Source organism: Colius striatus, chromosome 1 (genome assembly GCF_028858725.1).
Source record: "Colius striatus isolate bColStr4 chromosome 1, bColStr4.1.hap1, whole genome shotgun sequence".
NCBI classification, from domain to species: domain Eukaryota; kingdom Metazoa; phylum Chordata; class Aves; order Coliiformes; family Coliidae; genus Colius; species Colius striatus.
Window position 1 is genome coordinate 131,857,854 of NC_084759.1, and position 26,554 is coordinate 131,884,407.

Here is a 26,554-nt window from a genome sequence, read left to right on the forward strand (position 1 = left end):
ATGAAAACAATTCATAACCAAGCTTTTAACTTAAAATAAGTAATATAAATATTTATCTGACTAGTGTTTTAAGGCCTATATTACTAAACTATTTCTGAATTATATTGGGAGTGACAACTATTGTTAAAATTGAAATGCTTTCATAGTAGAAAATTAACTGAAATCCATTTAGCCAACATGGAATTTTGCATTAGTAAGTATACATTTACTGGGCTTAGAAAACTCAGGTCAGACGTTTCAGACAGATAGAACTTATCCTGGGAACATGTTTTGTCTTTGCTTGACCTCTTCTGTGGATCCTACTGATAATTAGTAGACAGTCTGCATCCTTCCCTCTTTTAAGGCAAATCCTACAGGATGAATTCTGGATATCATTCCACAGTACACAAGCAGCTGCTGAACCATAAGCCTGTGAGTGCTGTCATTGACTCTAGTGCAAGTAGATACAGACTTCAAGTCAACTATGTGCTCTTTATTGGATGAGAGGCATAACACTCAAACCCTTGCAATATCAAGCCTTCATATCAGCTGGTCATCCTTGGTCATCCCTTACTCCCAGAAAGAAGCTCCCTTGTTTTTCTTTACCACCTTTGACTGCCATCCCTCTACAGTTTTCAAAGCTAATGTTTTTGTCTATCTGCCAAGCACTCTGTTGAGACACCTGGAGATGGTGCATAACATCCCCAGAACAAACCCACAAAATCAAGGGAACGCATCCTCAGGCCACCAAATCACATATGACATTCTGTCCTGAACTCCCACAATGCACCTCCCATAGTGTGCTGTGGGTTGCTGGACCATGCTCAGAAAGCCAGTAGTGCTCCATGCCTTGCTTGGAATCATCAATTTGTTCCTTTCCCACTTTCTCAGCTCTTTGAAAACAGCCCCACATGCCCTGCCTGGAGCTACTATTGCAGTCTCCACACTTATGCCAGCTCCAGTCATGTCAGCACTGGGGCCAAAATAATAAACTTGATTGGACCCATCTGACTCTATCCAAAACCCTAGAATTTCTATTTCCGGGACAATTAGGCAAAGGCCCCAAGCAGATATTCACCAGTGGGATTCACCCACCTTAGCCCTGTGCCATGCCTCATCTGAAAAGCCTTTATGGCTGTTTGGGAACTGTAGATGGTGTGATACAGCATCCTCTGTACATCCTCTTAACTCTGCCCCATTTGATGCACAAATCTTTATTAGGCTGCTTTTCTTCCTCCATCTCTGCTACACCTGGTGCAGGACTATGTTGTACTTAAAAATAATAGTATGGAAACACATGCTTGAGGAAGAGATACTAAAGGGAGAAAAAGTGACGTTTTGTCAGAAAGGCCAGAGATAAGAATGGAGAGAGAGACAAAATGTGCTCCTCATTCATGGCAGAAGAGAGAATGCCAACTGTTTTATCATTTCCCCGATTTTACAAGTCTAAATCATGTTATACTATATTTCATACTCCTAGAAGTTTAATTACCTTCACTGAGTTTTTACATGGCAATTTACATGAGTTTTTAACCACTTAAGAGTAAGAATTGTATTCAGACAGCTGAGGATTAATAAGCATTGCACTGAAGAACACACCTCCAAGCAGCTCCACAGCATTACCAGCTCCACAAGGACTAGTAGAAAATTATTGCTGCCAAAATCCAGGATTTACAGGTTGAAGAGGAGTGTAGTTATGCCTATCACAGTCAGCAAGGTCTGTGTGCAGTCAGCAAGGTCTGTGTGCACTCAGCCCCATTAATAACATGAAGGTGGTGTTGCTTAGTTACACCATGGATAATGGCTGGAAATGGAAGAAAATCTAATTTCAGTTTTAAATCAGTTGTTAAATCAGAAAAATTTAGCATCCACAATGCTAGTCCTTTTTATTGACTATGTATTTATATATGTGTAGTCCAAATACAAAAAAAAAAAAAACCAAACCCAAACCAAACTACATATAGAAGGAATTGAATTTCACGTAGTGTCTAATTTCAAAGACTTTCTGTAAGAGTCTTAAGAGTATTAAAAGCAGGGTAAAAAATATTTTTAAAAATACTCGAACTGCAAAACAAGTGTCAAAGGGCATTAAAACTAAGATTACATGAAATTTCACACCAATTTGCCACCTAGATTAACCAAGGAATTTATTCTCCATTTTTATGACATCATTATAGCTTTGGAGTTATTTCAAGGTACCGCTTAAATGTATTTGAACAGAGGGAGCTGCATTTGTCCATAGAAAGGCACATTCCTGATTGCTTTTCCAGGTGGCATCTCAGATACTGCGTCTAGTATCTAAAGGTGTTCTTACTTTCAGTTGACTTTTAGGGCTCTTTCTATATTTTAACACTCAGATGTTTAATAAAAGTTGATGCTTTTGGTTCATTTACTGTTATTGTCCCACCTGAGCGTTTAATGAAACATAAAGTCTAAAGTGAGTCTTTCTACATGAGGTAACTCTTACAGAAGATGTCCTGTTTCAGCTTCTTTGAGATCTTGTCTGTGCTCAGTATTCAGTAATAGTCTCCTCAAGGAAAAAAGTAATTAATGCAAAGAAAAATGACACAGTATGAGCCCCTGGAGTAACACAAAGACAGCATGTCTATATGGCTCTGCGCCTGAGGCTACAGAACAGCACATATTTTGGACTATGATAATCTCCACCTGCAGTGCTGCTCTGAAGCATAGGGATGTACAAGTTCATCTGGACCCAACAATACCTTTTAGAATAATTTTGCTATAGGACATTGTCAACATGTAAAAGGCAATGTCTGTGTTGTTTTCTTTTCCCACTCTAGTCACTCTTTCTGTGGAAATTTCCCAGTGTACAGCACTGTCTGAGTTTCTAGGGAGCGGCTTCATTCAACTTTTTGCTTGTTCCATTCTTCTTCAGTTATCCTATTCTTCCAACTTGCACTGACTGTCAGAGTTCTCTTCTGTCACAAGTCTGGCAAATGTTCCTATTGGAGATTCCTCACCTCTCCTTACACAGTTTTGCTTTCTCAAGAACATTCTGTTGCAAAGGTTCTGCATTTCAGTCATGATGTACTGGACTAAAAACAGCTTTATCCAGAAATTATTTCTCTCCTAACTGTTAGAATAGGAAATCCTGGAAAGTGAAAATGTTGTGGAGGGTTTTTCATTCTTCAGAAAAAAAAACAAAGACACAAACAAACTATGGTGAATTGTTAAAATCAGTTTGTGAATTCTTCAAAACACAGTTTTCAGATAGAGGACTAAGAGCCTCAGGAAAGCTCACGCTGTGCCAACTTTTCAGAAATCTGGTTAGGCACCTAAATCCATTTATGAGGAAATCATTCGCTGTCCATATGATTTTGGGAAGCAAAGAAGTCATCTTTTTTTGGGGGGGAGGGGTCTCATGCTGACATCTGAACATTTTCGAGGACGATAGGGAGACTAAATGGCTTGCAGGCACCATGAGAAGAGCTATTAATGCAAGGATGCATCGTAAAACTGTAAGAAACCATCTGATTCCATTAACTGTTGCTCGACAGATATTCAAATAGTTGAGTTTTACATGAAGGTATGTAATCTTTGAGTGTTAATTCAGCCACAATAAACTCCAGTTTCCACCTTAGTTCTTTCTGCTTGAGACTTTTGATTATGAATCTTACCTTTAGAAGTGGACTCAGTTGCAGTATTTCATAGAAGCATAGAATGACACAATATCCTGAGTTGGAAGGAGCTCATAAGGATCATCAAGTCTAATTCCTGACTCCACACAGGACAATCTGAAAATTAAACCACATATCTAAGACCTTTGTCCAAACACTTCTTGAATACCATCACGCTTGGTGGTCATAGCCACTTCCCTGAGAAGCTTGTTCCAGTGCTTGATCACCTTCTCAGTGAAGAACTTTCCTTAATATCCAACCTAAACTTCCTCTGATGCAGTTTTAAGCTATTCCTTTACATCCAGAAAGGAGAGATCAGCACCTCATTCTCTGCTCTTCCTAGTGAGCAAGTTGTAGACAGCATTTAGAGTGAAAGAATCAGGATCATCAGAATTTGCAACAGTTCAGAAACTCCTCAGGTCTGCTATGTGGAGAAAAATGTGTACTCTGTAGTTCATCTCTTAATTTTGGATTTTCTGGCTCAGACATGTAGCTACTGCAACAGTGTATTCTATTATATCTCTTCAGTTTGTAAAAAACTGAACAGCTCTTCTGCTTTGGGATTGCTGGTCTTGCAGGAAAACTGACAATTGTAAAAGTTGTATTTTAAAGAAAGATGAAAGAACAGACATTAACTGGCCTACCCCACCCTACAGGATCCTTTCACATTTACCATTCTTTCACTTTCCTCCATTCTCACTATTAAAAGATGGCAAAAGTAGAGGACACTTGGGATAAGACATCCATACAAAATGTTTCCCAATTAGATTTGACATCTCAGACTGCCACTGACAGGCTGATGTAATGCATTTCATGATTAATAGTTCTGACCAACACCACCTTTCACTCCAAATCTTTCTGCTTACGTATCATAACTGAGGAAAGATCTAGGAACTTCAAATCTCTGTAATACCTAAGCACCACAACCACCCTTGACAAGTTTTAGTGTCATCACACATCCCTTCACAGATAACTGAGACAGGCCTCAAAGTCTCAAGGTCTACACTTAACTAAGGAAAAAAAATGGCTGTCCACAACCTGATTAAGGACACTAGATAAACCTGTTTGGTATTGTTAAGACCAATTACCATGACAGGCGGGCTTCTTTGTTCTTCTTTTTGCTCTGTAGCTCTAGGTGACTTCTGTAGTCATATACAGAGATCTGTCAGTCATACTGTCACTCAAATTATGGGTTTTTTTGCTCAAGAAAAGATACTGCCTCCAAGTCAGTCACAAACTCTCCCTCTATGGGAGCTGTAACCATTGCTTCAGCTGAGACAGGACAGCAAATGTTGAGTTTTTAATGGCACATACTGCACACAAAGAGTCATAGAAACTCCCACTAATCATTCAACACATAAACTGTGGCAATGAGGACATGTTACTCCTTGGCACCTGGAAAGAGCAAATAGACTATATTTCTCCTCTGAGCTGTGATATAGTTTCAGTAACACTCAATCTGTCCCCAGAGGCATTCTCCTGGTTTTAAAACACCAGGAAGGATTAGCTTTATTTTTATTGTTAATGCTATTTTGGTAGCAGTATGTTGCCTTCATGAGCCATGGTACAAAAAAAAATTTAGCCAGTCTTAAGTAGCAAAGAGGAATGCAGTGAACATATTATATATATGGCTGTAAAGAGCAGATCCAGAAGTTGTGCATTTGCTTTGCTCTGCCTTTCTGTTGGGTTTTGCATAGGGCTGTTTCACCTGTGCATCACAGCAAAACCCTCATTGCCATTGTGTTCAAACAGCATCAGGAAAAGGCCCTGCAAGGACAGGACCTGCCAGCAGCCCAGCCAGGAGAAGATGGAGCCATATCAGTAAGAGGAATCCTTTGCCCCACCACCTCCCCTTCCACTCCAGCTGTTTAACTAATGCCAGCCCAATGGGTGCATGGAGGGTAGGATGAACATCTTGCTCTGCCCAGGGAGCTGGGGAATGAGCTGTCCAGCACACCAGTGACATGGGGAAGATTGGAGGCCATTATGTGTAATCTGCTTGACTGAGACCATGTCAGGTTTATTCAAGACTGTTTCACACTCCACATGGAGAGGCTTTTAAAAAAAAAAGTTTTTAAAAAAAAAAAAAAAAGATGCTACATAATCCTGCCTCAGGAAAGCCATCAAGATTGCCTCACCTTGCAGACAGGGGAAAGCCTTCAGTCACACTGGTGTCTGCCTGCCAAGGGCTTCTGCATCTCAGAAACTTTCAGATTGGAAAGTTTATGTTTTTCTCCTCTATTGCACTTTTATAGCAGTGTTATTATTTGCATTACAGTGGTGCTTAAGAGACCTCAGCCGAAGCCATGATTCTGGTAGAACTAAACATAACATAACTGTGTTGCTCCAGACAGATCATTCCCCAGCATCATCTACATGGATATAGCAGCCAAAAGCAAGTGGAAGAAAATACTGGTGAATCCATGACAGCATTGTGTTGTGACATAAGAGTCATTTGCTGAAGTGAGAAGAGCATAAATAAAAACTATATCCGGAGAATTTGTCTGAAGTAACACATGAAATGTGTTGCACTTTAAGTATAAAAGATGTGTTTCTGGCAGTAATGTATTATTCAGTAAAGAAGCAGTAGGCAAAGCAATTTTTTAAAAATGTGCTCTTCTTTCCTTTGATTATTGCCATCTACAACAGGAGTGCCTCAAATGAGACTAGAGTTGTGTTGGCCTGGACACCCTACAAACACTGTAAAACAATGTCTTTGTTTCTTTTTTGCCTAAGTCTTTGTGCTGCAAATCAATTATAGAATCATAGAGTGGTAGGAGTTGGAAGGGATGTTTAGAGATCATCTAGTCCAACCCCCCGCAGAAGCAAGTCAACCTAGATCAGGTCACATAGGAACACGTTCAGAGAGGTTTTAGAGCCCTCCAGAGAAGGAGACTCCACATCCTCCCTGGGCAGCCTGTGCCAGGGCTCCCTCAACCTCACTTTAAAATACATTTTTCTTATGCTTAGATGGAACTTTTTGTGTTCCAGCTTCTTCCCATTACCCTTTGTCCTGTCACTAGATACAATAGAAAAAAAGGGATGCCCCAACCTCCTGACACCCACCATTTAGATAACTACAAACAAAAAAACAAACAAACAAAAGATAAAATATAATTACCTTACTACTGGCAAGGAACAGGTGAAAGACGTTGAAAATCTAATGGTTTATCCTTGGCAACTCTGCCTTGTAAATGTACCAAACTGGACAGCAGGAAAAGACCATTATTGGCATGATAGCTTTGGGTCTTCTTCAGAACCCAAAGCTCCCCCATGGGCAGAAAGCAAGCACAAAGTTTAAGCCTGGTCTATGCACATTGACCAAGGGAGGAACAGCCAAAGCTGGTAAGAGAAACAAATCTGAAACACTCTGAAGGAATATTTGAAATGGATTAAGCCAGGTGGAATTAGGTCATGAGGGAAATGTTTTAGGTACATTAGGTCTGTATGTAATCTGATTGTGCTGCATAGATACCTCAATTTACTAAAAGCCAGCAAAAATGTAGAGGAAGCCTAGTAAAAGTTTTACTTTTTTTTTCTACAGAAACTTGTGAGCACCCATGAGATTTTAAAATGCCAAAATATATATTTGCAAAACGAAGTGGAGAAGTATAGCTCTATTTCCAGCCCTGCTACAATGACTTTTCAAGGAAGAGCTCATGTACCTGTTATTTGACTGAAGATCCATTGGTTGCAACCCTAAATGAAAGGCAAACTTAGGCTACAAGGTACTAATTTTGTATCAGAGCTCCCCAAATAGTCAAACAGTGTATTCATCCAGATGTTCTTTTAGAAGGAACTGGTAAACAAAAAATGCAAAAGTAACTGACCAAGTTCCAGAGTAGGATAAACCGACGTTTTGCTGCCATTTACTGCTCAAGTATTGACTGGCACAATAGTTCACTCACAGAAAGGCGGGATGAAATTGTCATGTTTGGTTCTAACTCATTGCACAGAGGTTGGGTCTTGAGCAGTGTGGCCATAGTGTTGTATCTACATGGGCACCAATTTAATCAAATGTCATTTTTCCTGATAAAAACCTAAATAAAGCTAAGTAATGACTTTGAGATTTAGCCCACAGTTCAAAGTATTAAACAACCCTTTCTACACTTGAAATAAATATTCCGACTTTCTTCAGAGGTTTTGGGATGTCTTTGCAAGTGCATAACTTTGGACAAAAAAGGAACTACGGTTTAGTATTAGGAGAGAGCAAGTATGTAAGGACACAAACACCTGCATGTTGGAAAATTAAATAATTTTGAACATGAGTTGAGGAGAACTAGGAATTTCCAATACTAAGAAAATATCACAAAATTTATTTTCTTCCTGCTTCAGGAGTGGATCATCAAATGCAATAGCATAAGCATTACACAGAAATTACAATTTTTTTTTTTTTTGACCCTCTGTCAAAACAATTACAGCATCCCTTGACTGATATGTTTTGATTTCATCTGTCCAACTCTTCCCGTGCTTTCATTTAGAGCTTGCTCAATATTTAGCAGTGCTTTTAGGTTGCTTAAAGTGGAGACTGCACTACATCACTGAGGGACATGGTCTGATCAAAGTGTCCAGCCATGAGACCACAACTCCTCCTCCCAGGAAGCAATACACCACAGTTTAATGTGGAGTCTCTGTCAAAGTATCTGGGGCCATTTCAACATCAGACTCATCTGAAATAAAGTACTGATAGGAAGTCTGTTAGGAAGATTCAGATTGTTTTGGACATCTCAGCAAGATTTCTTTTTCCTTGTAATAAAATAAATATTTTGTGGTCACTGAATTCCTATCAAGTGTGCAAAGCAAGTAGCTCTGTTGCAGCACCAACACACACGGAGAAAATTGACAGTACAAAATGCCAGATGTATGATGATCTAGTTTTGGTTTTGATTGCTTTCTCTACCAGATGGTTGTCTGTCACACTCCTGACCATGATTTGCAAAGCACTGAAAAACTAGCTTTAAAAAATACATATTATTATTTTCAAACTCTCATTTTAGTGTTTTGGATTATGTGGTAGATACTTGTTAAAAATTCATTCACTCCTTCCATACAGCCTTTTCTCTTCCTCATCACTTGCAGCACTGTATGTTTTACAGTTACAGTGGACCCCTTTGATTCAAATATTTATAACACCATCATTATCTGACAAGAATGTCCTTCTTCCCATTGCAGTGGCTCTTTTCCTAAGAAGTCCTTTTAAATGAAGGATAATTCAGAGCCTGGTCACTCCAACTTATCTACTTCCAGTCCTAGCTGGCTTTTTTGAGGTATTTTTAGGTGTAAGAATTTAAATAACATATCGTTAATCTATCCAACACTGACAGCTGGGTCATTTCAGACAAGTGAGAGACCCAAATTTAAAGGGATGAGCAATTTTTCTTTCTTTTTGACCACTTAAGATTTGATATCTACTCTTTTGAAAGTGCCCTTTGGAATATGGACCATGGGTGAGACTGTGTGGAATCTCTCCCAATCACTGCTCATTTGGCAGGCAAGCGTTTCATCTGGTGGCACGTCTAGCAACACACCCTTCCCAGCAGCACTCCTTCTCAGGACTTATGACCTGTGGAATGCAGGGTGGCCCTGAGAATCCCTCATCCTGTAAGTCCCACATCTATCCAAAATACAATGTGGAAACAACTAGGAGAGGCAAGAAGCGGTGATACATTCTTAGACATCTCCAGGGTAAGCAAATCGTGAGAAATAGGCAGCAAGCAGTTGAGAAGACGGGTTTTTGCCAGATAAATTTGATTAATTTTTGGATGAGTAACATGATTAGTAGGTGAAGGGAATACAACAGATAAAATGTATTTGAATTTTAGTGAAATATTTGATCATCTGTTCCATGAAACAATCATTGGGTAAATTAGTCCAAATTGGCTTGTGAAAAAAAGTATTAACATGTGGGCTGCAAACTGGCTAGAAGACTAGAATGGCTAGAAAACAAAGGGTAATGATAAACAACGAATCAAATTTTAATGACTTGGTTTGATTCTTTCTTTTCTGAGGTGTAAAAACAACTAGTGTTAGTACCGGTGTTATTAAACTGCATTCATCACGTGATCAAGGATGAATGAGTTATCTGTGCATCAGTGAAAGTTGCAGGTGATAATAAATTGGGATTAAATATAAACACAAGCAAGGAATTTAGAAAAAAATTAAAAAAGCAGAGATATTAATGAATTTCTGCTGGAGTCAGGAAAATGAGCAAGTGGGGGAAGAATTGGGTAGGTATCTGGACTAGCACAGTGATACTGAGGAGGGTAACAGTTTAGAAGCGGTGAATTAAAAATGGACCTGATCCCAGGGGTGCCCAGCATTCAGGATGCAATCCAGCAAAATCCCTAAGCATGTGCTTAACTTCAGGCTTGTAACTAGTTACTGAGGATTTTGGTTTGTGCTTAGATTTTCTTTGACAGTGAGATCACACAACCTCAATAAAAAGTCTCATTCAAAGAGTGGTTTCAAAGTGAAAAATGCCCCTATTTTGCTAAAAAAATTTAAAAAAAAAAAAAGGAAAAAAAATACACCAGATCTTTTCCTGAGTTTTTTCTTTACATAACTTCAAAAAAACCTGAAACCAGTTTACAAGATAACTCAACATTTTACAGGACTGGTATTTTCTAATTAAAACCATCTGACCTGTCCTTCACTCCTTGCATTCACCTAGTAGCTTTTTACCTTTGTCATAGCAAATACTGAAATGATATTGCTGATTGTCTGCATGCCTTGTACAAGAAATTCTAATTTTTTATTCTCACCAGCAATGCACATGCTATCCAGTGAACACTGTTCCTACTCTGCTCTCCAGACCCTGGGATTACCATACAGCCTTTCCCTTCCCATCTCCCCAGCTCTGCTTGGCCCTGAAAAGTCTATAAGTGTTTGTCACTTTTGTCAGAAAATTTCTACTGGGTCAATCATTTCTGGGGGAAAAAAAATAATAAAGCAAAACAAACCAGAAAACAATACAGGTCTTCCTTCACACAATTACAATGTCTAGAATGCTTTATCAGGTCTTGTGGCTTTTTCTTATGGCCTCAAGTTTTGGAGTCATAGATTATGGAAGAATTTTCAGAATGTGAAGAATCTTAACAGCAAAAAAAAGCCCCAAACAAAACAACAAACTTGAAAGTAAGGCTTCAGCATTCAGACCTAAAAGGAATGAAATGTACCACTCTTTTTAAGGTCATACATTTCAAGGGATCCTTGCTCACAGTATATTAGGGTTTATGCTGGTAATGTAGCAACTATAAAATCCAATGCTATCCAACAACTTGCTACATTACTATTTTACCTCCTTATCAGAAGGCTTTGTCTCATTGCCTGCCATCCCAAAGTCCCCACCATAGATCTGCCCCAAACTCCAGTTTGGATTGAGACACTGGTCAAAGGAACCTCCATCACTCAGAAGAGGAAATGCACCAGAAAGTCTCCAACAACTTCTTAGAAGCTTTTTTCCTCCACATCCAGGTGGTTTCAACCTGATAGTAACTTAAACTGTCACCAGAGGACTTCTGGGCAGAAAGCTTGTGCAAATGAAGCTCTATCATTCACCACCCCTCTCCTTAATCACCAACAACCCTCATCAAAGCCCCTGCCAACCCAACAGTGCCTCCCAACCTCTCTCTAGTTCCTACCTTCCTTGCAGAGCCGTCACTTCTATCCCCCGCTAAGACTGGTAAGTGAAGAGGAGCTACTGTCAGGCTCACAGTCTCATCCATAACCCACTGAAGGTTGTGGTTTGTAACTGGGGCGTTACTACTGTGGCACACGAGGAAAAAACTTTATAAAAAATGTTACACAATTAAATACCTCAGAAGTGCTTAAAACTGAGCCAGACTGTGCTTACCAGGAGAAGGTGCTTAGGCTCTCAGAGGCTTCAAGGCACACGTCAGGCATTTACCTTTTCTTGTACAATACCATCCACTTAGAAAGGTTAAATTCCTTTAATCTACCCTTTCAGTCTTATTTCTTTTACTTTTCCCCCATGAAGATGAAGTTTTAGAAACTTACAAAAATATTATAACCAAATCCCAGAGAGGGATAATTGTGTCTGTGATTGGAACCCATAGGTGTTGGCATCACTTCTATGGGAGTAGGAAAGATTGAACTGCTCTTTGCATTACCTGATGAATGCCACATTTCCATGAAAACTGTGGGATTTGCCTTTCCTTGGTCAACAATAGGAAGAAGGAAGACATAGGTCACCATGCAGGACTCCTCAGAGTACTGAAACCTCCAGCATCTCTGGCTAGTGACCATGCTGACATCCTCTGAGTTGACAAGAGACTTTGGAAGTAGTTTGAGGAAGAACCAATTTTTAGGATCATCAGGGAAGTAAAACTCCCTGTTAGTGACCATCCCATCAAAGTCCTTGATCTATCTCACTCTTCCATGGCAGTCTTCCCATGGCTTTGCTTTGGGATTTTCCTGCAGGATTTTCTTATGGAGTGCTGAAAAACCTGAGTTGTGGTGGGGACATTGGGAATATATGATTGATGAACCCCTTTGAGCTCAGCACTTCTATTCACTGGTCTGTGATTCGCCGAGGACTCGCCTTAGTGATGAAGATGTTCCCCTTCCACCCAATGCTACTTTTTAGAGCAAAATGTATATTTCTCTCATTTACAAAGTACTGTTACCATTAATACAGTTTTATACATTATAATAACTTCTCAGTGCAAAATATTGTGTTGTATATCACTGTGTAAGTAATCTCCCATATACATTTTGTTGTCTTTAAGTCTTTAGCTAAAAACATTTTATAATGTTTGGGTTATTGCTGATACTATGTTCCTCCACCTCAGCTCCTTGATTTGCTCAGGTTACTGCCAGATTTCTTAATTCCTCCTTATGCCGAGATGATGCAGTATCTATGGCCCATCCTATGCTGCAGCTTGTCAAAATGTGATGGAAGATGGCCATTAAGCCTTCCTTGACTTACACTGCAGCTGTCATTTTTCATCAGTGCCCACTGTTGTAGCTTAGCTCCTGCTGGCACAGCACCCTATGCAGAGTTTAAGCTGTGCTTTTCACTGCAGGTCTCCACTTTTCACACAACTGACACTTCTAACCTTCCCTCTCTTCTTCCCAAAAAGCTTCCTCTAGCTCTTCTGACTTTTCTTCTTTGTCCCTGTTGTTTCTATGATGTCTAAGGACCCACAGAGCTCTCTCTCCTCACTTACATTGCCCTGTCCATGCTTTCACCACAATATTAATCCGTCAGTAGAAGCAGAAAACAAAAGGTTTCAGAGGAACCCTTTCCTAGGTTCTTGGTGTCAGGTGAAGAGTATTTGCAATAGGGTAGGACTAGCAGCAACATCTCCCCAGCACGAAACCCTGCTCTTAGGATGATGCTTCATCTTCAGTGACTGAGGAGCACTGTCCCAAGCGAGGCTGGTAACCACAACTCAGGCTCCCATCATGGTACTGGCCACACATGTAGCAAGACAATGAGAGGCAGCAGGTGGGTCTGAACCAAAGGGCAAGGAGCCCAGGCAGGAAATTAGTTGGTACCAATGAGCATGCTGAGCCACAATCACAGGACACCAGATGCGCTGCCTCTGCCAAGTTTCTGTAGGGATCAGGGAAGAGATGAGCAGTATGGAAAGGTCTGTAGGATGGTTAAGAGGCTCTGCTATGTTTTATAAGATGCACTTTCCTTATGTAAAGATCAGAAGCAGAAAAAATGCACATATTTTGAAAAGCACAAACAGTGGACTAGATCTGCCCCATATACCACTTACCTCTTTACACTTCTTTTCTTCACCCATTTCAGTTACATGTCCTGATCTCACCAATAGGATGAAAACTGGGAATAGCTTTTCCAGTGCAGAAGTTGGGATTCTGACTTTGTATCGGTCTATGCAACAGCTAATTCAGACAGAGTATTGTATTTTTTCTATCTGACCACCAGATAAATCTCCCTCAAGCCTGACTTCTCCACAAGGCTATAATGCACATAGACCTACACCAACAGAGCAATGTGCCTTGACAGACTGATGTTTGCCTAAGGCTAGCTTTACTGTCTTAAGCTGTTGTAAACCACGTAATATTTTCACTCTGCCCTTCTATCTGCTGTAAGCATTTTGTAACAGGTGAATGCCATGGGAGCCTTCACATATTTCTCCTTGTAGTTCTCTTGTTGCTGGGGATGTGGACCACAGGTCTAAAATGACTAGCTTCCCTAAGAGAACATAGACCTGAACATAGGTCTCCTTGCTGGCACATGGACACATGTCCCCAGGGGTCTGACTCTGCACAAACATAAATCTATGGAACAAACCTTCTCCCCAGCAGTTTTGCAATATCCCACATAAGACAAGATACAGATGCAACAAAGCAGGAAAACAATGGGATACAGCTGAGACAGTTCAGACCAAGGATCCGCGTAGCCCTGTATCTTGCCTTCAGCTATTTTCAAATATATTTTATTGACTTCTTTTTCCTTTCCAGTATCTGGCCTGGGTTTGGTGCTTTCCCTTGCCTTCCATCATGCTCACACCGGAGACCGCCACTGGCAGTGTCCCAAGCAGCTGTGACACAACGCTCTCTCAGGGAGGCTGAGCAGAGCTGGGCATAACCCCTCTACCCTCCCTTGTCCATCTGTCTACATATCCCTCCCCCTCATCCGGAGCCCACACTATTCTCCCCAGCACACACAAATGTCCAAGCTGGCAAAGTCCCCTGGCAGAGGGGGCAAAGGGTGTCCCGTTCTGTGCCAAACCCATCATTGTACAGCCTGGTCTCCCCACTCCCTCCTCAAAAAGCCTCCTGCATTTTGCTTAAGGTAAGCTGGTAAAGGAACTGCCCATGGTGCCCTCTCCTGTGACATCAGGGTCTGTCTCTGTTCTTCTGCCCACTAGTTCAAAAGTCGACAGCAGATAGTGCAAGCTAAATGGGTCGGTCATCGCTGGTGTGGGTTTGGGGGTTTTTTCATATCTGTGGAAGAGTTACTTCAGGAATGGGGGAAAAAAGCCTAAGGAAACAGAAAAATCAACCAAATAAAGCTGATGTCTCCAGGGTCCACAGGCAAAACCCAAAGCTGTAAGGAAATGCGAGAGGTAAGAATGAGACAAGTGTACATGATACTTCCCCACGTACACTCCCGTTTCCATCCTGCTCAGGAGACAATGCCAGTCAGTGTGCCTGGCTGGGCCCACTATGCTCTGCCTGCTGAACAGCTGGCAAAATTTAACTGAATCAAACCTCACAGCATGCCTGAGATGGACATGCGTCGAGATAACTGTATCTGCCTTCCTTGTAGACAGAGGGAAGCTATGTGATTTGCACATGTCAGAGCTGAAACTACCCAGGAAGCCCTTATTCTCTCTTAAGCTCTGACCACTAAAAACAGGGGGTCCCCTTGGAAGGCAACATCCAAGTACAATGGCAGATAGAAATGTAAGCATTAGGCTGTGAGATAGCATTTCCCTTTCTGTCACATGAAAGATGAGTTCATTATAGAATATCCTCTCTAAAGCCTGTAGGGAAAAGCTTGGGGGCTCACAGATAAAACAGATTGAGTTATGTCTTCCTTTGCTTCCAGTGAGTACAAGTACAAGGATTTTTATTGTCCACAATGTTAGCAACATTGCATCGTCCAAAAGTCCTTGTTCATTTATCAGCCTTCTTAAAAATCTTTTGTTCACAAGCCTGCTTGTGTGTGAACACAGAAAAAAAAAATCATCTCTATCTAGTAGCAGCCCGCAGCTGTTCAGTGACAGAAGGACTCAAAAGCTACGGATATGAACATGGGAAAATCCACCCAAAGAAGAAGGAAGACACAGTAGGCAACAGCTGCATGACAAGAATATGCTGTTTCTGTAGTGTGAGAAAAAAAAAGGCGCTACAGTTACAGTTATAGTAAGCATCCAAAAGTTTTCAGCAAGCATTATAATTGCAATTCAATTCAGAAGAGAAGGAAAATTACTTCTTCTAACTTCCTCTAAGTATCTGATGCTCTTCTGGGCATATGTTCTGATTCTCAGTAGGGTTTGGGATATCTGAGCCAGGAACTGGGTCCTTTGAACCATCTCTTATGTGCTGGAGTCAGCAGATTTCAATCTGTCCCTGACTTTTACAAAATAAAAAAGGACAAAACAAGCAAAAAAAGAACTCTCAGTCCCCCAAACTTGGTGAATCCTTTCAAACCCCTACATGTAACACTTGATTATTCATAATAGGGCTGTGTTTGGGACACAGCTTGTTGGACCCATAGGCTTTTTATGCTTTCTTAAACCAAAGAAACCCCAAGCACAGGAGATTTTTAAGCATGTTCTCAGGGAATAGATTCTCCCTCAAGTACTTTTCTCTGAGACCACATAGCCAGAATCAGAAACTACTGATGTCTTTCCATCTTCCCCTGCTTTCCAGGAATTTTGGCTTATGTTTCTGCATGTGCTCCACTCTTCTAGGCCCTCCACTTTATAATTCATCACCTCGCGAATAAACAACTATTAGAATACATAGCAGATCAACTCTGTAATGTTGGGGAAAATAATCACTTTCTACTTGAGATGCTCAAGAAAATACATAGAGCTAAATAACATAACAGAAGAGCCCATTTGCATTTCCCTGTATCTCATTCTTCACTATCCTTTGTCATCTCTTCCAGGTCCTCTCAGAAGGACCTTCTTTCACTCCTGCACATCAAATTGAAGCCTTTCTTCTGCACCTCACATTCACAGGTAAAGGACTCTCTTTTGCAGATGTTCCTCTCTTGTCTTTTTTACTTTCCCAAGTATTCTTTGCACGTGGCTTCTTAGCTCTGCCAATGGACAGCAAGGACTTACCACTACTTCTTGCTGTTTTTAAAAAATACTCAGACAACTTCAAGATGATAGACAAATGTTGCAGCCAGGCAAATTCTGATCAGGCACAAGGAAAAAGCTGTTCTCTGAGAGTGGTGCAGCACAGAAACAGATTACAGAGAGAGACTGTGGGATCTCCGTCCTTTGATATTTTGGCTGGACAAGGTCCTGAGCAACCAAATCTAGCTTGGAAGGTGGCCCTGTTGCGTGTAGTGGATTGGACTAAATGATTTCCAACCTAACTCTCTATGACTGTTTGTCTTAGACTTGTGTATATTTACATCCACTAAGACAGCCGAAGACAGTTGAAGACCACATTGCCCTTTAGGGAGCATCAAGTCATGCGTAGAAGTTGTGTGTGCCTGTGAACACCAACATCAAGGAAAAGAAGAACCAAGCAAAAGGATTTCTTGGTTGACAACAAAGCAAAATACTGGAGAAGCAAAGCAGCAGAGCTGCAGAGCGAAGGACATTTTTTTTTCTGATAGCCCTGGGGAGAGGTAGCCTTTGAGAAATGCCTCACTATCACTCAGCTGCTGCCAAAGCACTTTGCCTCTGTGGGATGATGGAGGAGCTTTGGGAGCTCTCCAGGGGATGCAGCAGTGGATTTCACAGGAACCTGTGAGAATTTCTTCCCACTTCAACAGGAGGACAGTTATCATTTCAGCTGCCTTCCATTCTCAGTCCTTACCCAACTGACCTTCTTACTCACATCAGGAGTTTTACCTGGATCAAACAGAAACCTCTTTAGACTTGGATGTAACTCAGATGAAGAAGACATGACTTTAACCATGCCTAGTAAGACACCCCAGTCAGACAAAAACTACTTACATGAAAATGCTGGGACCTTAGATCTGAAATGGCTGTGGCTAGAGCTTGAAACAAAGATGTTTGTCATCCCATTGCATAAAAGGCAGAGGGCCAGTCCCTGAGTTCTTTGTTCCCTGAGGTCTTTATACTGATCAAGATGCCCAGCAAAGCCCCAACAGTGCTGAGCACGAGGATTTGGGGTAGTGAGGAATGCTAACAAGCTCGTGGATGAGAGAGGCTTAATCCCATCCACAGTTTCTTTCTTATTTCTCAAAAAACCCCTCATGTCTTCAAACCTATGTGTCACCTGGCAAGTGACTGGAGACTCTGGCTGTAACTGCCACTGTGAAAAGGGGCATCACCTTTCAAAATGTTTTAATTTCATGACTAACTTTAAAACGTGTATGTCTCCATTTGTACTGCACCAGTGCTGAGACATTCCACTACAGGAAAAAAAATACTACCTTTCCAAAAGAGCAGAGAAAAAACTAGCAAAACTACTGCATTCAGGTGGTCATTGATATTATATGCAATGTAATATTTTAGGCTATTAATGTTTTTAAATTAATTTTCCCAGGTGTAGTTGTAATTGACACAGAGCAGAGTAGTAAAATATCTGAACTATATATCTGTGGGAATAGCTTTTAATTCAGCAGTTTCAGAAGAGGAAATTAATAAAGAGAATTGTTTACCTCAGTAGAGGACATTTATTTACATTGCATTTTTTTGTTTACTCTTTTTTTATGTATTTGTCTGCTTGTCAAGCAATAAAACTTTCTTCATTCCATTTATTTGTTTGACCATGCTAAGAACAAAGTCAACAGATCTAGAGACTACTTCAGGGTCCCTAGCATGCAAAGAGGACATACAAAACATTGTATCAAAGGTAATTTAAGCCAGAATACTCATGAAACAAGTATTTCTTTATGAACAGGCTTTGATGCTCTTACAGAGGAAGTAAGTTAAGTGCTGAGGGGAAACCTAACTTTTCCTCCCTTAAAATATCCAGCTATTTTTGGAACTTGGATGCGCTCTATACATCTGCACAAAATAAGAAATCCAACTTACCCTCATAACTAGTGATCACTTGGCTTTCAGTCGTCCACTTGGCTTCCAAACCACTATGTCATACTGATGTAGCTCCATATAAAATATCTATTTGCCACACGTATACACCTCATACACTTCAGCAAACTACCTAGCATGGGAACATCTGTCAGGATAATTCTCTTACTGCAGACTAACAGAATCATTACACTCACCTTTAAAATATAGCTGCTTCTGGAAATAAGTATTGTGATTACTTAGCTCGCAGCAACGTTAAGACAATCAGGGCATGCAGTATCCCTTCCCAACTCCCCATAAAGGTGCAATTTGCTCTGAAAGTCTTTCTCCCCCATTACCTGTCTGTATCAACCTGGGCATGCTGCATACATATATTAAATGTAAAATCTTTGCCTCAGTGTACACAGAAAGGAAATAGAACATGTATTCCACATGTATTGGATCAAGACTGAGAGACCACTGAGAAAAGTCAGAACACTATTTTTGAAGGAAGGTATCTGAGAGCAAGATGTTTCAAAAACTGGAGATCAGCTAGAGGTTTGGGGACAGACAGTCTTTTATTAATCTCTTCTAACAGTCTGGAAAGAAAAAAAAGATTGCATATTTAATGTCAAAGCCATCTTTGAACTAAGAACTGATAAAAACATCCCAGACAGCAGGGAAATCACACAGCAGAATGCAACAGATTAACAATAAAGTCAGTTTTAAGCAGAAAAGCAAGCTGATTCATAAGTAACGGGGAAAAAAAGAAAAGAAAAAAGTCTATCATTTTCAGATCCTATTGTACCACTAATGATGAAAGAGATATGAATGGTTCATATCTGTAATTTGTCAGAATTGTTGTTATTTTTTCAAATACTTTCTTCAAAAGCCAATTTTTTCCCCCTTTAGCTTAGCAAAAAAAAAAAAAAAAAAAGAACGATGGCATTTATGTACAGTTCTGCATACCAGAGGCCTGATCCTGCCAAAAAATGTCAAGAGCTCTTCCTTTCAGTTGAGTTCCTGGTGTGTAGGAGGCACCTGTTATGTGTTCCTGCTCCCTGTAAATGAAAAGCAGCCTTATCACCCAGCTCACCAAGGAGAGAATCAAGTCGGCAGCACTTGCTGCAAAGTACGTGGCACTCTTGCAAGACAAAACTGGGGCACTAGGAGAGTTAAGCAACATAGACATTTCCCTGCATCCCATATAGTGAGAAAAATCCCAGTCTTTGACTTTCAGCAGAAATTTGTTTTCAACACCTTTGCTGCAGGAAAAAAAAAAAAAAACAAAAACCAAACACTGCAAGATCTCACTCTGATTCTGCATGTGCCGTGTCACCACAGGTTTTAGATTTTATATAGCTTCATAGATTAAATAACTTTAAGGCCAGAATGCATCATGGGGGTTATGTAGATGATTCTTTTTTTGGTGCAATATTGGTGACAGAATCCCTTCAACTCTGTAGCTGTGACTTGTGCCAGAATATACCTCTTAGGCTTTTACCCCACCTAATCTTAAAAAATACAGTCCTAACTGATATATCAATGGATTAGTTAAACTTGAAGCTGAAAATGTTTGTTGTTATCCTAAATGTATCACTACCACCTCTACCATCCTAAATCTCCCTGAATTTCTCCAGATTCCTCTGTCTTACATTCATGTCAAACCTGTGAATGTCTTTGGTCTAACTGTGATGAATTTACAAAGCTTTCCAAGCCAAAATCCCAGGTACATGATTATTCTTGTAGCTCTTTTTTTGAGTCCCTTCTCATCTCACCTAATAAAGAAATCTAAGAGGGGAGTTGTGCACTCCTTGCACTGGGTGTTGTACCAAGACAGTTTCTAATCACTGTTCTAAAGAAGTTTAAGATAAGAATGAGACAGGATAGAGAAGAAGCTTTGCATAAACAAGAAGGTGTAAAAAATTTTAAAAACGTTAAGCAATCACACAGAATTCATTAATTAATGCTGTAAGTATTGTGCCTGCATAAAATAACTCTCTAAAGGCAAGTTTAGTTTTATTATGGGATATATTTCACCTGCTCAGTAATAATGTTGTTTAAGATGGCTGTTAATAATTAAATCTGCCACTATGCAGCTTTAAGAGTCAAAAACTGCCTGTACAATGAAAAATAACTCTTTGAAAACACATGGGCAATGCAAAGCAGTTCTTGCAGTATCCAAATTGTTTTCTGGTCTTTAACTGGAAACCAGAGGAGAGAAAAGACAATTTTTATCATGTTGTTCCTGTTGAATGCACAGCATAGAATTACGGAATTTGAACCTTTGAACAGCTAAAAATCAGGTATTAAAAAAACCAAATTCAACAAAAATCCAAACTACCAAGACAGACTGTTTGCAGGGACTGAAACTGGAATATTTTTATTTCAAATGTATTGCACATTTTATCATGCACGGTGTTTGTTTGCTTTCGGGGCTTTCCTCAGCTTGGACAGTGGAAACACATTCATCAGGTTCTTTTTCGGCTTCCAGTCAGTTTCACTTTCAGATTCTCACGTTTCACACTCCAGCCTTCAGGTTTCAAGCACTACAAGGGAATACTTACTTAATTTAAACAAACAAAAAAACCTGCGGCTGCCCCAAGTCTATTGGTCTGCGGTTCGAATGCAAAGCTTGATCCCACTCTGTCCGCTAAAGCACCTTTAAGATGGCTTTCTGGGATTTCCAAAGAAAATAAAAGAAATAAATAGGATCTATTTTTAAGAAAAAAAAACCAAACAAACCAACAACAACCAAGAGTCGCCGCGTTTTGCAGCGCTCTCGGGCTAACACAAAATATCATTACATGTTACCGATTTCATGATAGCTGCCTGTGGGATTAATAACGAGGAGCCCCGACACCCGGCTCTATGATGCAGAAGAGGAGCTCCCCAAGCATATGCAGTGACTACATCGTTGCTCCCCCCGCCGCCTCAGAGCAGGACAGCCGCCTCCTGTAGGGCTACGGGGGGGCCAGCGCGGCTGCACCGGGAGCGGGGTTCCCCCGCGGCCGCGGCTCCGCCCAGGACCCTGTGCTGCTCAAGGAGCCGCTGGGAAAAAAAAAAAAAACCATATCCCGACGATGTTTGACTTAGTCAAAGAGGAGCGAGTGAGAAAAGTACCATTTTTTTCCTCTTTTTCTTTCCGGACGGAGGGTAGTATTTAACATATGGCACTCGGTAATTTCTACACGGAGGCTGTTAAAACATCTGCTGCCTCCAAACGCACGAGGCAGAGCCCGTGGGCACGGTAAGAAGGCGATGGGGCAGCTCTGGCACGCTGGCTTCCGCGGCCGCGGGTCTCCGACTGCCTGCCCGCCGCCTTTCACGGCACCGACGTTTTCCCAGTGGAAACGGGTACTGCGCATATAAAGCCGTCGCACCGGGGGAAAGTAGGTTTGGTTTTGGTTTTGTCACGATGTCGCTGCAGATCCACGGCATCTCCACGTGCAAAGCTGGCGCGCTTCCATTTATTGATTTCGGAGTGTTTTTTTTTTTTTTTTCCCTAACGGGAACCACCCCCTCTCCCCCACCCTTCCCAGCAAGGTGGCGGGGAGGCAGCGTCCCTCCGCCCGCAGGGCCCTGGGCTGCTGCATCACGGGGCGCGGGACATCCCCCCGCATGCCTCCCCCGGTCCCCGCGGCTCCCCGCCGCTGACAGCCACGCCGTGCCCCAGACATCACCCCACTTCGGAAAGTCGGTGCCGGACAATTAGGACACCCGTCGTCCTCCTCCCCGAAATCCACATAAATCACAATCGCTGCATTGTCGGGCTACAAAGCCAGACGCGAGCGCTTATGAATTTAAGTTTGGAGAAGGAAAACGTGCGCTGACACAACACGCTCCCTGTTCACAGGAGTAGCCAGGAAGGGGAAATGAATGGTGGAAGTTAAAGAGCCTTTCATTGCCAAGCACGCCGCGCCGCAGCGGGTCCCCGCTCGCTGCCCTCGACGTACGGCGGGGAATTGTCCCCTCCTCGCTCCCCTCCTTCGCCCTCCTGGCGAGCCTGGCTGGGCAAAGCCGTGCCCAATTCCTCTTACGGCGAGTTCGACCCCGGTAAGCTCTCGCCTCGGGGGGGGGGGGTTTGGGGCGAGAGGCCACACACGGTGCCCGGCAGCCACTTCGTTTCGGCTGTGGCGGGGAGGAGCTCGCTCCGTGTAGGGGACAGGACTGGACGAGGAGGGCGCGGGGCAATGTATGGATTTTGCGGGGCAATGCTGCTAGCAACGCGTGGAGGGCTCGGCTGTCCGGCCCGGCTCCGCTTTAACCAGGGGACGAAGGGCGAGAGGGAGGAGGCTTCCTACTGGCTTTCTGGTGGAGCCATTTGCTCCGACGGACGGGTTAGGTGCGGAGTCGTCCCAGATGTGTTTTGCAAGGGAGCTGGTGAACTCCGAAAAGACGCCAACCACGGCAAAAACGGTCCCATCCGTCCCATCCGTTTTGATGCAGAGGCTAGGGCCGGCATGGGAGGAGGCGGATTTACCCACTCGCTGGCAACGATGGCTGGCAGCCCGCCTTCCTCGATGCCAGCAGAGCTCCTGCGACTCCCGGGACCGGCTGTGCTTTCAGGTGAAGGGACTCTACCTCGCCCCCTTCCCTCCCGGGCTGCTTTCGACACCGGGCAGCATGCGTCCTTAAAATATAATCTGCCCGGTAACAATCAGCGCGCAGCGGCAAGAGCCCCAGAGCTATTGGCTATGCAAATAGAGGGAGGGGAAGCGGCGCCCCAAACTCCCCACTCACGCTTTTAAGGCGGTATTTCGTCTTGTGGCCGTCCCCCGATTCCGAGCTCTCGCAGACCCCCACCTCTCCAAGCCCACTGTTGAATGGGGACAGGACGGCCGCCCCAGGAGCGTGGTCCTGGCACGGTCCCCCGGGGAGCTCATCTCCGGACGGCCTCGAATAGCTCATTCCTTCCCCCTCGGGAGCCTCTGCTCTGCCATAGCAGGCAGCGGCAGATACTTCGCAAAGTTGACACGTTTTACGGACTGCGACGCTGGCGAAGTGCGAGAAGAGTGGAAGACACTCCGTACGGGGCATAACTCCTCTACCCCCGCACACCCCCTCCCAGCCAACCTCTCTTCCTCCTCCCTCCCCCACTGCGTTTCCTAGAAAGTTGTATCAGTGTGGCCATGCAGTGCTAAAATGGTCCGCCTGCTAGAAACACGTTATGTGTGCCGCAGGAAGTCGTGTGGTGATTATTGTTAGATTTCAGCCCGAAAATGCCGCAAGGAGCTTTGAGATCTTTTCGAGTTTGCTTGTTAGGTTGCAGTTAGTGGGGAGCTCTGCTCCCCTCCGGCTGCAGATTATGGGGGTGCTGGAGAAGGAAACCAGTGGGGGAAGGAACGTGGATCTGGCACCCCACTAAGACAGGACATTTCATCCTTTGCCCCCGTCGTCTCTGTGGGTATCGAGAAGGAGCCCTTAGTTTCTTGCAGTAAGGCGGAGAGAATAGACTCAGACGGAATCCTGCAGAAGGAAAGTATGGAGCGGATTTCATTTGGTCGCTGGATGGAAAGAAAAGAGAAGCTGTCATTTGTGTGTGTGTGTGTCCCTATACGAGGGCCTCCTGGTTCCTGGTTAGCTTATAGAAAGAAGAAGGAAAAAAAAAAACCAACAAAAAACCGCGTTTGATGTTACGTCTGACCAGCTGCTGTTCTCCATAATAACGAGAGAGAGAGAGAGAGAAAGAGAGAGAGAGAACTGCCTGCCCTAGCGAGTTGCGTCACTTTGCTTCAACTTTAGGCTAGGAATCGAGAGGAAGAGACGAGTTTCAAGGGAGGCAGGAGCGAGCTGGAAAGCCCTGCCGTCTTCCTCCCACCCACCTACCCCTCCTCCTTTACCCCTCTCCTTTCCCCACCCCCTTTCCCCCCTCAAAAAACAAAAAAACAAAACAAAAAAAAACCAAAAAAAAACCCTTTTCCATCAGAGAAAGAGCGAGATCTCTTCGGAAACATGGAGCTGCTGTGCTGCGAGGTGGATCCCATGAGGAGAGCTCTGCCTGACCCAAACTTGCTCTACGATGAACGCGTTTTGCACAACTTACTAACCATAGAGGAGAGATATCTGCCCCAGTGCTCCTACTTCAAGTGCGTCCAGAAGGACATCCAGCCCTTCATGAGGAGGATGGTGGCCACTTGGATGCTAGAGGTTGGTATCCCGGCGCCTTTCCCCGACCCCTCGGAGCGGTGTCGCCCGGGGAGGGGTAAGGCAGGGCGGCCGGCTGCAGGCGTGGGTAGCACCTCTGCCTCGCCTCGTCCCCTTTCCCCCCTGCAGCCTGTAGCTTCTCCGGTCGCCGTGGGGGTTCTTCTTGTGTCGTGTCCCCCCCTCCTCTCCTCCCCCTCCTGAGCTCAACCGGTGCAGATCGGTGGGGGAAGGGGCGCGGGGAACATCGACAGCCCCCAGTGCAAATCTGCCCTTCCGGGGGGCTGCTGCAAAGCGGGGTGCAGGAGGGGAGGAAGTGGGGGGGAGGGGGTAGTTGGAAAAGTCATTTGCAATTAAAAAGCAAAGAAAAGCCGCTTCCGTCTGCGGGCGGCCGTGAGCGCTTGAGATTGAGGCTTTTCTGGGCAAATGGAGTTGCGACCAGGACAAGGCGAGGGACGGGGGGTGCTCGGTGCCCCTCGCGTGTTGCCCAGTGAGGATTTCATGCCCACGTATGCAGTGGTGAGGACGTGCCTTTTTTTCGCCATGTTGCGTTGCATGCAAGTGGTCGGAGGCGCCGAGCGTGTCTTCCCCCGTCCTTTCCAAGAACAGTGTCGGAAATGCACCCCGACACAGCCTCCTGGCCTCCCCAGACCTGTCCGGGGCGACTGGGGAGCTCGAGCGGGTAGAGACTCCCCCACTTCCTTCACTCCGATACTTCAGGCAGGGCGGCAGCGGACCCTGATCCCCGCAGACTACTGCTTTGCCCTAACCTCACCACTCGTCATTCTCCCCCTCGCATCTCCTTTGAGGGGGACCTTTCCCTGACCAAACCACCTGGACTGGAAAGGTCAGACTCCCTGCTTGGTTTTCATGTGCGATTTTTGATTTTTCTCCCCGGATCCGATTTTTGGTAAATTTTTGAAATATTTTTTTCCGCTCGCTTCTGCTGAAAGGATCCAGACTGCTCGGGCTCTCCCCACCTCGCTCTCGCTGTGTCTCCCGTCCTACCCACCCCCCCCTCGCCGGATCAGGGGCGCAGGGCCGGGGGACACCCCCCGGCAGAATTTTTGCAATTGTCGGAAACGGTAGCGGACCGCTCTGGGATGCCGATGGCACCAAAACCGGGACCCTCGGTGAAGTTTCAATATTTTTATCGATTTTTTGAAAATATGACGAAACAAAAAAAAAAAAAATTGGGTCGCGCAAAAAAAAAAAAAAGAGGCTGTTAGCTTGCTTCTGGATGGGACTTTTCGTCTCTCCCACACAGTGTCTTGAATTCATTTCTTACTGAATGAACTAAAGGAATGTGAAAGCCGATTGACAGCCTTCCCAGCCTCTCCAGAGATCTCCCCCTCCCCCAAAATTTAGCTCCCCGGGAAACAAAAATAGCAGGGAGGCAGTGGTCTGTTTCATGGGATCACTCATTTATTTATTTTTTCCTTGTCTCTTCTCTCCTCCTCTCCTCCCCCACCCCGTCCTGCTCAATTCTCCCACCTCCCCATCCTCCCCTCCCCACGCTCCTTGCTTGCAGGTCTGTGAAGAGCAGAAGTGCGAAGAAGAAGTTTTCCCTCTGGCCATGAATTACTTGGACAGATTCTTAGCAGTGGTGCCCACTCGAAAGTGCCATCTGCAGCTGCTGGGGGCTGTGTGCATGTTCCTGGCCTCCAAGCTGAAAGAGACAATCCCCCTCACAGCCGAGAAGCTGTGCATATATACGGACAATTCCATCAGACCCCAAGAGCTGCTGGTAAGCAGCCCCCTTCCATCTTCTCATCGTCAGCCCACGTGCTGGCCACCTTCTTCCTGCTCCCTTTCTTGCATGACGACATGCGTCACTTTTGCTACTCTCCCCACGCCTTAAAAAAAAAAAAAACAACAAACCCAAAATCGCACTTTTCACGGGTTTTTATGCACTGTGTGACTTGTAGGAGAGGAGCCACCCCAAACCTCAAGCACAGGGTGCCAGGGACATAGGGGTGCTCCCTGTGGGCTCTGGCTCCTCGCAAGCCAAGCGGCATGCATAGCGGCTCCCGGCCTCGTTCACAGGCACAGTGCTGCCGGTGGGAGCTCGCAGGGGCTGGGACTGCCGCGAGGGCCGTATCCCGTCCGCCCCGTCCCCGCGCC

The 26,554-nt window shown here is 43.8% G+C and overlaps 1 protein-coding gene across 1 annotated transcript in view; it reads left to right on the forward strand.

Moving 5' to 3' along the window:
- The first annotated feature begins 22,200 nt into the window (after positions 1-22,200).
- CCND2 (cyclin D2) overlaps positions 22,201-26,554 on the forward strand; it is a 35,927-nt gene continuing 31,573 nt past the window's right edge. The window contains exons 1-3 of the mRNA XM_062007469.1: positions 22,201-22,342; positions 24,216-24,436; positions 25,962-26,177. Coding sequence (XP_061863453.1) covers positions 24,242-24,436; positions 25,962-26,177 — 411 coding nt within the window. The 5' untranslated portion in view covers positions 22,201-22,342; positions 24,216-24,241. The remainder of the gene's footprint in view (positions 22,343-24,215; positions 24,437-25,961; positions 26,178-26,554) is intronic.